Genomic DNA, 11,353 nt, shown 5'->3' with positions numbered 1-11,353 from the left:
GATCTAATACATCTTTGGAAGTTTTAACCTAGTAGGTTTTATTATAATTCTATTTCTATTTCTTGTCAATAAGGAACTTATGCTTGGTGCAATAAGTAAATAGGATGAGTAAATATTGATCATGAAATCTCATCATTAGAGGAATATTGCATATATTATCAGGAAAGAAAAAATTTATAGACAAAAGACTTGTATTTGTATTTCTTCCTTGGTTGTCCTAGTTAATGAAACTGCTACTTATTTTTTCCTAGCTGAAAAAGGACTCCGCCAAGGGAACCCTCTCTCTCCATTATTGTTCAATCTTTGTTCTAATGGTCTTTCGTGCATGCTGAATCAATTATGTTCCTCCCGAGTCATCACGATATGATGACCTAGTCACATATGATCACTCATAAGCCCAACAAGCAAACACGCTTGAGAGCTTGAAGGGTTGTGTCCCTCCTGCGTCTTCACGATATGATGACCCGGCCGATAGTGTGAGCAATACTTTTGATTACAAATCCCTGTTCAAAGGCCCTTTCTTCTCGAGACCCCTTCCACCAAGGGCAAAGGGGAACATCATATTCACTCTAATGCTAATCATGACCTAAGCTTGGACTTTACACTGATCTTGGGACTCCCGTGGTTTAGGGTGAACAACTTGTTGTTAGATGACAGTTTTAAAGGGATTAAGATTGTAAATTCGTTATCGTTCGCGGATGATACACTCATTTTCCATGAAGCAGGTTAAATTCAAGTATAAGTGATGTTGGATGCTTTGGAAGGCTTTTTGTTGCATCCAGGTTGAAATTAAACTATCCAAAATCAGTATTGTATGGCTACAAGGTTGATGCAAACACATTGGAACCTTATGCACGCTTTCGAGGATTTAGTGGGATGAGGAGTATTGAGAAATGGGAAGGGAGAAGTGTTGGGTGCTTCTCAAAACCCAGTTGAGCATGCCTGAGTTTATGAAGCTGAAATCTTCGCCATCCAAAATGCTCTCCTTTTCTTCCATTAATTTAGCCTTAGAAATATTGTGACTGAAAGTGATTCTACTTTGGCAGTTGAGTAGGTGAATAATAATTTTGCAAAACCTTGGAAACTCTTCATTATGCTCAAGAGGTTAAGGAATCAATTTGCAGACTTCTTGCCAAAGCAAGTGCACATCAGGTCAAATGTGCTATGAGCTGTAATTGACAAAGATTAATTTCCTTTCTTATATTGCCTACTTGAGTGAAGTGTACTCAAGAACTTACTAATCTTCAATATGTCCTTTCAGCCTTAAAAAAAAATAGTTACAACTAATTTATCAGTTAGTCAGTTTTTCCCAGGCATACTCAAAGTGGCATTTTCAAGTGTAACTTATTTATATTTCAAACAACTGCTATCTTTTATTGTAATTTAAAAAAGTATTTCTAGTCATGGAAACATTCATATCCTTGTAGGGTTAGCTGTCCTTGAAACGTTTTTCATATATAAGAATCAAATGTGAAACTTTTATCAAACCGGAAACAATCACTCATTTTTTTTTGAAAGTGTAAGTGAGTGATTGTTTCCGGTTTGATAAAAGTTTCACATTTGATTCTTATATAATGAGTTTAAATAATAATTTACACTCATTATTTAAATAGAAAAAAAAAATTAATTTATGATAGCTTACTATAACATGTTCCACCTCTTGCGGTGGAGTGACAAGAGCTTAACAAACTCAACAACCACTGTGACAGAGTTAGTGGCGGCGAGTGATGCGAAAGTATCGGCCTCATTAGACTGGGCGGAGCCGCCACCGGCCAAGTCGGAGAGAGCCCTGAAAACAATGAATGGCACTCTTTGTTGCAAACATATAAGAGCCACTGATGCACTTTCCATGTCCACTGGGCTCACATTGAATTTGTTGTAGAGGAAGGTTCGGTACGCTGCGTTGTCTAGGTAGATGCTCGCACTTGTTCCTCTATCAACAAGTTCCACCTTTGGTATAGTGGACAAGCATGTCGTTGAGTTTATGCACGCCTTTAGCTTCAAGCCCTGAACATACATTACAAAACTTAATCAACCACATGTGTATACCATAAAAGTATCGGATTAATTGAGTAATTAACACTACAATCTTGCTAAATCATGACTTCAAATCTTTTTGGGTTTCACTAAATATCAGAATAATTTAAATGATATATGATATATGTACCATCCATCAAGAAAAGTCTTGTTCAAAAGTTTCAAAAACAAAATTCTTGTAAATTAATTTTAGCACATAAGATATAAATTATAAACAATGTATACTAAATATTAATAGTAAAAATATGATTTATGAGTAGATGGTAAAGTTGCTCTAACTTGCCTTGAGTTTTTGAGCAATGTGGTAGTACTTGGAATCTACAGGGACCCAAAGAGCATGTTTGGTCTCTTCTGGAATGCCATCAACTGGAAAAACTTCCTCTGGTTCGTACCAGATATTGTTGAGCTGGTTATCACTGTCAACACTTGAAGATGAGTTTGAGGTGTAATTGGCAAATTCTAAGTATCCTACTTCCTTTGTGAAGTCAAAGGGTAACGAATCATTAGGCCCTTGCCCATACCTCTGCACAATACAAATAACCAGTCAAAAAAATTACAGAACCAAAATCGTCTGTTGTAAACATCAGCGATCCAAATTGTACAATCGTGATAGATGAAGGACACAAAGTGTAATTGAGCAATAAAAATATTATTAGAGTTTTGGTAATATATATACCTGCCAACTCCAAAGTGCTAAATGAGCCCAGTATTGAGGAATGGCTACATCTCCAATATGCAAGGATGGGTTTGCATTTCCAGCAACACCGTAGTGCACCACTCCTTCAACTGTGAATAAGCTTAATAGAAGCTGAGTAGTTACACCTGCATTTATCTTTATGTTTCCAAAAATATTCCAATCATTAATTCATAACCCTCAACTATAAATTTATGAAAATAGAAGTGATTCTGAAAAGATTAAAAGTGAATCCAAAGATTGTGTACAACAAGAGTACTAAAATGTGTTTGCACTAACGAGTCTAATCATAGCCTAAAATGAGAAAATTAGAAAAGTGTACCATGCCCATTCCTGTCATGACCAGTATAACAGGCTTGTGGCCAATGGCTCCAAATCGAAATCTCCTTCCTTCAATAATTGATGTAATAGTGTTTTTCGTACCAAAAGACATATACATTAAACATCATAATTATAATCATAAGTGTATTAATAATATAGTGAAATTACATGGCACTTACCAGCAAAGTCTATGGTGAGTTTACTTGGAGTGTAGTCTGAATTCTGAAGAAGAGGGTCTAGTTCAAAAGTATTTGGTATGATCAGACCAAGATAAGGTCCCTTTTGATTGGCTCTAGCAATTTTTCTTTGCACTTGTGGTGTCAAAGTACAACTTACAAATGCATATTGGGCATTAATCCACATAAATGCCACAAGAAACATGGACAAGATTCTCCTACCACCTGCCATCTTTATCCACCCAAACACACAACACGCCCAACAGAGAGGGAGAGGAAGGGGGAGAGAGGGAGGGAGGTGGGGACTTGAGAAATGGAGGACCTATTGCTGGTTGGAATTTATACAAAAAAAGGGACCGCATATAATTGGATACAACGCACCATCCTTTTGATATAATAATTAAAAAAACAATTCGTGTACACCGGTTAATTGTAGTTTGTGACGATCATAAATCACCACGAAATGCAGATATTTGCTGTAAAAATAATCTGGTAAACGAATCAAAACTCATTAACTAACCATTACATTTCATCTCATGTTAAATATATCACATGTCATTAAGGACCAAAACTTTAGATGATCTATAAAATATTACATTTTTTACCCGAAGTTTTAGCAAATTAGTTCAATTGCAAAGACCATTTTAGCTCATTGACCAAGAGATCATCAAATGTGGATCGAGTTAGCTCAAAAGTGATGATATGGTGGAACCCCTCTCTCTCTAATTATTTATTTTGTGAAACATGTGGCCTATCTGAAACACAGCTGGATAAATCTATAGTACAATAATTTTATATATCCTTATATAACAAAAGATATGAATTTGAATCAAATTTCAATCGGTAAAATACTATACCCAATTAGGTAACTACAATACAAAGTTAGTTATGAGTCTAATTCTCTTAAAGTTTAAAAATGGCATTAAGTAAATAGATTTCTCTCTAGGATTAGATGTTCAAGGAGATCAGCTTCTACTAATCCAAAGCATAAGCTGTGCAATTGTTGTCTCTGCTGGTGTGGACTAAAGTAAAATAAAGCCATATAATCCCATTTTAATTTAACTCATGGGTCAAACACGTTGAGATTCCTTAATGCCATGTGGGATGAGATATAAATCATTCCCAAATCCCAAATACTATATACTAAATGAACCAAATTTTTTTGAGGAGCTTTCTATTGACCGAATCTTATGAGGGATACCGTATTTTCAAAGGCGATGCGACTCATGTTTATTATATTTGCACCATGTGTCGCACGAGTTGTATTACTTCTTGTTCAATTTATGATTATTAAAAAATTATAAATTTTAACAACTATTTATGATTAAACAAATATCTGAGGGATTTTTTTATCAGAGACACATCCGGAAGGTTGAGTGTGTTGATCCTTTGGCTTCATTTGAACACACAAATAGTGTGTTTTGCATCTGTTTAGTAAACAAATGTCACTAACAGGATCCAACGGGGGTTGCAACATGACGGCAGACTGGCTCACGAAGCTTGCATCAGTTTTATTTTTTGCTTCTTAATTTTTCATCTTCTGTATTAGTTTCCGAGGAATAAAAAGAGTTTTATATTAATAAAACTTATTGTAAACAGATATTCTTTTCATTTTGATCTTTCTATATATAAACATTGAACTTTTCTCTGAATACCTGCCTTCACTAAATGTCTGTTTGGCTTCACAATTTGACATAATTTATATATGATTACTTACAAACTACAAAAACTTATGGCTTCTAACTAGAGGTGATTCTGGATCATTCCACCCGTGAAACCAAACATGCTATAAGAGAGTTTATACAAACTTCAAATCAAACTGAAAGAAAGATATAAACCAATTGATCACAAACCAGGTGGTTTAAACAGAGGAACCGCATTAAAAATGCCATCTAGGTCTACGGGTAATCCAAGAGCAGGGCCAATGACCGGTGGCATTGTCGTCTTGCCTTTCCAAGTGCTGAACCATGGACCTCCTCCAACTTCTAGAGCTGCCATGTCACTTGAAACGTCCAATATGATCTGCCATTTACCAAACATTTCATTAACATGTTCCATTAAACATTGAATGTAAGAACAATTTATGTGTGCGAATAACAAGTCACCTTCCCCTTGCTGCCATCATATCTTCGTTCCCATATTTTCAATGTAAGAATTCCGAAACATGTGTCTTTACAAGCTTGTGAAAGGCCTGCTTCTGATGTTGGCGCACGCAATGGAGTACCGGGATCATCTGTTTTTGCTTCTAATTCAACCTGCCACAATAGTGTGTTCGGATTTCTGTCAGCGTACATTACAAGACAGTTTAAATGTATCATGTCTCTTGTGTCGTTGGAGTGAATGAGTTTTTGACCAACTTGAACGTAAATACAAACACACTCATGTCATTTGCCAAAAGAAGTCCCATCAAATTATTATTTTTCTCCTGCATTGAGAAGTTCAACTATGTTGCACAAAGCATAAATTTAGGATTTGTTTGGGTTCTATTTCTATTTTTATTTCATTCTCTTTCAGTTTTGTTGAGGAAATTTGAAACAAAGTGAAAAAAAGTAGTTAAAAGTCAAAACTGGAAATGAAAACTAAAACTTTTTCTAAAAACAAATAGGACTCCATAGTTTATATATTGATAAGTTCAAATGAGATTCAAAACTATAAAATTACCAGATAACTGCCATTGTCTGCAGACATAAACCAATAACCCCAAGGAGTGACTTCCCAGTTAACAAAACCATTCCATGGCACAAATTCATAAAATTTTCCACCATAATGAACTCCAATCTGCACCAGTTTGCAACATAGTAAAAATTAAGAAAAGTCAATCATAATAATAATAACAAGAGGAGGACGATTAATGGCATGCAGTGAACAACAGAAGATGGCAAATAGACCCCTAAAATTCTTACAAGAAGAACATAAATTATGTTTTTATTTTATAACCACAACGTGAAACGAAAGAAAGCACCATCTACCGTTAGATATACAAATTAGAACATTTCAGAAGAAATACCAATCTAATTAAAACACTTCATACGAAATATTAACATCACTCTTTTCATCACTCATGATTTTAAGCAGCGGACAATTGTTTCCGTGAAGTATCAGTAATACAATTTATGCACAAATTTTAAGAGATTAAAAGACTGTATTTATACTCACCCAAGAGTTTGTCTTTATCAAAGAAAACAACTAGCAAGAGCAGAGACAGTTATTTTGGCAAAAAGAGAAATCAAATTAGTTATATGTCCTGGTCCTTTTGTCATTCCCATGACTAGCACCATTTATTTCAGAGGTAGTCTTAAATTTATTTCCTGGTGTAATAAATTTATGAAATAAATCAAATTTATAGCCAAATGCTTTATGAAGGTACCAGTGCAGCATTTTCAAAGGTCTCGGTTATCCCAGGAATTTGCCTCAATCCACCAGCAGCTGTAAGTGCAATTTCTCCACTAGCACCCTCACCTTCTAAAACATTACATTGAACCTGTACGAAACATTAACAATTTGAGATGCATAAAAATATAAAAGCACAGACACTGATCCAAACAAAGGTGAGAATAATTGAATGTCAATATAACAATACAAAAGGACTCCATCTACTGCAGTCTCCAAGGCCTAATGAAGCATGACTTATGTGCTTGCTGTCTATAGCTTGTTAACAGACAATTGATTTTTCTAGAAGTATAAAACATAATGCTGAAGAAATAAAACATTTTAACCACAATTTTCAATAGACAAGGTTTGCAATTGATTACATACAATCAGAAACGGCTTAAGATTCATAGCAAACCATGGAATTGATGTGCTAATGAACTTTAGAAGATATACTTTCATGAATAAAAATATTACTTACCCAAAACCACTTTCTTGGGAATCCTCCGCCCCAGTTCTTTTCTGAATAAGATGGGGCATTTTCAAACTCAATCCTCTCGCCATCCCACTCTATCCAACCTGAGATTCAATATTAATATAAGAAAAATGAAAGAGGACATAAATACTGCAAGGTGCAAGCAAGAGTGATTACTTCTTAAAGCATAAAAGTACTTCACCAAAATATGAGCCTAGTAATCCAATCTTAGTCCAAAATTGGCATTGTAAGTGTAAATAGCATTATACTCCCCCCTTCCTGATTCACCTCATGGTTCTAGAAATGATTATATATCCTTTCAGCATGACTATTATCGACGTGTAATATTTTGTAGGTAGCAGGTGACTAATAGCTTGTTGGGATCAGTTTTACATTTATTCAAAATCAATTCTCCCAAGTAGAAGCAAGAAAGAGAAATTTGTGCTCTACACGTCAATCAGAAGCAATTCTCATTTAACATGAAAACAAGTTGGGTTTCCAAATATGCATTAAGGCCCAGTTTGGAAAGCTTCTAGTTTATGGGAACTCTTTTACTAAAATAAGTACTTGGTTCTTAATTTACGAAAAAAAAAAACCTTACAAAGTTAGAGGCAGGTCTCATGGAGGTTAAATGAAGGAGTTTCTGAAAACTTAAGGTGCAAAAGTTGGGTTTGACTCAGTTACTGTAAGATCATTCTAAATTTCTTCCTCCATAAATGCTTATTAAGAAGTTTATCCAAACTGGCTCTAAATGTCAATCACTTAGGCAAAATACATTAGTAGTATACAGCTGTCAGTGCCGTGATAGATTCATAATAATTGTTCAAACAAAATTATTATGTTTCAGTTCAGAAATAAAAGTAAATGTAGGATTCAAGACCATGATATAAATAAAAGATTGAATAGCGAATAGCCGAACAACTAGCACATGCCTGTTGACAATCCACCACCCATGCATATTTGCCAATGTGGCTCAAAAACAGGAAAAGCTGCAAGCCAGCCAGCAGTAGACTTCTGTGTGGACCCAACATCACCCCATCCATATACAGGGCGTGTACTATATTCCCAACGAGCCGTCTTTACTGTTTCTACATAATTTGACCTATAATTAAAATTTGTGTCAACTGTCAAGTAAGAAAAAAAATTAACCAGAGAATCTAATACTTAAAAAGCAATCTAACTTCCACCTTCCATCATCGCAAATGAAACCTTGATTCCAAAGGGGAGTGACTTGAAAACCTTCCAGCACTCTATTATTAAATTCCTACACAAATGAACAAATACGAAGCATATATAAGCAGAAACAAAGAATAAGACTTGTTTCCTGAAGCCCACTCTAAGTTATAACCAGTCATGTAATCTAACTGGCCTACAAATATCATATTTATATGTAAAGAAATAATGTATCTGACATTGTGCTATGTCCATTGGGTTCCACTACAGGTACTAATGCCAACATCACCTCTTACAATGATATTATAAGACTTGGAGGTGAACCTTCCCAAACTTTCCAAAGATATAATGAGAATAAGGTATAGTGCAGAATAACACACCAAGTCCAAAATCAATGAGTCAACCAGACTGTCAAAAGTTACAATTTAATACATTGCAGTTTCATTAGTTGCAACATTTTCACTTTCATCACTTTTCTGCTTCTTATGTTTATTACTCTTATTTGGCTCCTTGCATTGGCTTTTAAGGTGACCCCTTTTTGTCATAATTCCAGTAAATCATATCTTGCCTATTTTTGGATTTCCCGTTCTCTTTGGACTTTGATCTGCCTTGGCCTGGGTCTAATTCTAACCCTTTTAACTGCTCCTCCCTCTGCTTTTCGTATTTAATAATGCAGAACCAGAATTGTATTGAACTCATTAATGTGATCAGTCACAAAATTATCTACTCCCATCGAATAATCAGCGCATCAGGTGTACTTTGTTTGCAGCATATGGATTTTTCTACATATTAGATAACACCTTCATCAAACTTAAAGTAATTTTCTCATTGACAATGCTGAACGTGACATTCTTAGCCAATGTAAATCTAATAATTCCAAGATTCTGTCAATCTAACAACTCCCTATCTGCTTACTTCATGTCATCTAGTTTCTTCCCTCACGAGGGCTGATAAAGTTTCTCCTATTACAAACAACCCTCTTATCTTCCAGAATCAAGAAGATAAAGGACACACAATATAATGTGGCTAGGCACGCAGTGTATGTACCTATGTCCACAGCTCGAAAGACCAGTTTTATTGATGTTTGTATGTAGAAAAGGTTTACAAGGCTCACAGCATATGTATAACATGTAATGTGGGACTTGTGAGAAGTATCAAACTACACAATTCTAGCATTTAAATTAAAACCAATGTAAGACATAACGAGAGTATCACACTGCATAACTCTAACAAGAAGAAAAAAAATGAAAGCCATCCAAAAAGAATCACCTAAAACTCAACAAACATACATCACAAAAACTGAAACTGAACAACCAAACCACCTCAAGAATAAAAAAAAATCAACACTGAAATTCCAAAGGATTCTAAAGGTAACAGCTATTAGCAGTTAGTATACAAACCTGAGGAGGAACCTCCTTGTTTGGAGGTTTTGAATTTGGTTTCGCCACGAAAGTGTTCCCCAATAAGAGTTCATGCCTACCTATACATTTACAAGTTCAAATCCACAGAACATGATCAGGCATTTTACAATTCACATAAAAACAAGTTCTATTTTTTTACCAATTTAAAGAAGAAAGTGAAAAAAATGCTTACTCCCCCAGAAGTTGTTTGATTGTGGAGTGTATTGGCAAATGTAGTTATCATCAGCACCAAGAATCTGAACCCCAACACCAGTAAACCTAGGTCCATATTGAACCGATTCCAAAGGCGTCAATGGGTTGGGAAACGCAGGATTCTCCACCGAATACATGAAGCAGAAACTCTGCCTCCGCTCCGGAATCGACACCTTGAAGTACCAACCCTCAAAGAATTTCCGAGCTGAACCATCAAAATGGTACCTAAACAACAACAATCATCAATCAATTCATTCATTCATGAATTGAAATCAATAGAACAGTATAAAATGAAAACCTACCCGCTATGAGGGGTTCGAAGGTCTCGATTGGGTGGTGTTGGCGAGTACGCAATGGGAGCTACGTGGAGGCGGGAAGGTGGTGGTGGTGGTGGTGGTGTTGATGGAAATGGAAGTTTGAGAGAAACGCGGTGTGTGGGTCTGGCATTGGCATTGGCATTGGCGGTGGTGGAGAAAGGAAAGTGTGGAGAGTTCCAGAGCTTGGTGGTTTCCATGGATGAGAATGAATGATGATGATGACAGACTCAGTGATAGAGCAAAATGGACAAGTTTCAGTGTATTGTATTGTATTGTATTGTGATGAATCTGAAAATGCATAATTTTGGTAATGAAATTGATAATCCTCGTACTAAAAAGTAAAAACAAATATAGAAGGAGGGGTGTGTCACACACTAGCTAAGATTGGATGAGTTTTCAAGTAATGTGCTATTTCATTTAATGAGATTGAATATGAACACATCCATCTTAATTCTTGATGTAGCTGTTTGAATTTTATGATTGCTAGTAGTAGTATCAAAGGGTCAATTCCTCTTCAAACACTCTTGTAAAGTAACTCACAGATGAGGGAAATAGAGAGAAACGTGTAGATATGGAATGCATTTAATAGAGATAAAGTCATAGACAAACCTACTTATCTAATCTTTCACTCCACTATGTGCATTAAGCCGTAGAAAGATTGATGAAGAGTTAATATGTTTGCTTAAAATAGTGTATGATTGTTCATATGAACAATACTTTTTATTGTGATGAATCTGAAAATGCATAATTTTGGTAATAAGATATTGATAATCCTCATACTAAAACCAAATATAGGAAGAGTGATGTTACACGCTATGTAGGTTGTCTAGACCAATTTTAGTTAGGCACTATAAACATCATTTTCGTGGGATATGAATAGAGTTTGAAATCTTTGTAATTAATTCATGGCAAAGTCTACAACTACCAAGTTAGTTCTGGTGTGGTTTGGTGAAGATTGGATGAGTTTTCAACTAATGAGCTATTTCATTTAATGAGATTGAATATGAACTGAACCATCATTCTTAACTTAACAGTTTGAATTTTATGATTCCCAGAATCATCACTAAATTGTTACAAGTTTTAAGATTTTAGTAACTACAAGTAAATGATACTTCTAGTAGTAGTACGTGGCCGGCCAATTCATTTTGAAACATTCATTTTTCTGCCATAAACGCTAC

The 11,353-nt window shown here is 35.3% G+C and overlaps 2 protein-coding genes across 3 annotated transcripts; both read right to left on the bottom strand.

The window, feature by feature from the left end:
- Nucleotides 1-135: 135 nt before the first annotated feature.
- Nucleotides 136-3,548, bottom strand: LOC130727578 (uncharacterized). Of its 2 annotated transcripts, none has more exons than XM_057578753.1 (5): nt 3,232-3,548; nt 3,054-3,121; nt 2,714-2,869; nt 2,321-2,560; nt 136-2,007 (listed from the first exon to the last, which is right to left on the bottom strand). In XM_057578753.1, the coding sequence occupies exons 1-5, from the start codon at nt 3,458-3,460 to the stop codon at nt 1,642-1,644; spliced, it is 1,059 nt and encodes a 352-aa protein (XP_057434736.1). In that variant the 5' UTR covers nt 3,461-3,548; the 3' UTR covers nt 136-1,641. The 2 variants fall into 2 exon arrangements, with proteins under 2 accessions (XP_057434736.1, XP_057434737.1); XM_057578754.1 differs by lacking the exon at nt 3,232-3,548 and having other exon boundaries at nt 136-1,169; nt 1,643-2,007; nt 3,054-3,225.
- Nucleotides 3,549-4,830: 1,282 nt separating this feature from the next.
- LOC130727575 (tocopherol cyclase, chloroplastic-like) lies at nt 4,831-10,456 on the bottom strand. The gene is made up of 10 exons (XM_057578746.1): nt 10,161-10,456; nt 9,839-10,083; nt 9,646-9,725; nt 8,260-8,336; nt 8,005-8,174; nt 7,079-7,176; nt 6,596-6,709; nt 5,890-6,006; nt 5,334-5,483; nt 4,831-5,250 (listed from the first exon to the last, which is right to left on the bottom strand). Exons 1-10 carry the CDS (start codon nt 10,370-10,372, stop codon nt 5,074-5,076), a joined length of 1,440 nt encoding a protein of 479 aa, XP_057434729.1. The 5' UTR covers nt 10,373-10,456; the 3' UTR covers nt 4,831-5,073.
- Nucleotides 10,457-11,353: the final 897 nt, after the last annotated feature.

Source organism: Lotus japonicus, chromosome 1 (assembly GCF_012489685.1).
Source record: "Lotus japonicus ecotype B-129 chromosome 1, LjGifu_v1.2".
NCBI lineage: Eukaryota > Viridiplantae > Streptophyta > Magnoliopsida > Fabales > Fabaceae > Lotus > Lotus japonicus.
The sequence above is the reverse complement of the archived record's forward strand: the minus strand, read 5'-3'. Positions and strand labels throughout refer to the sequence as shown.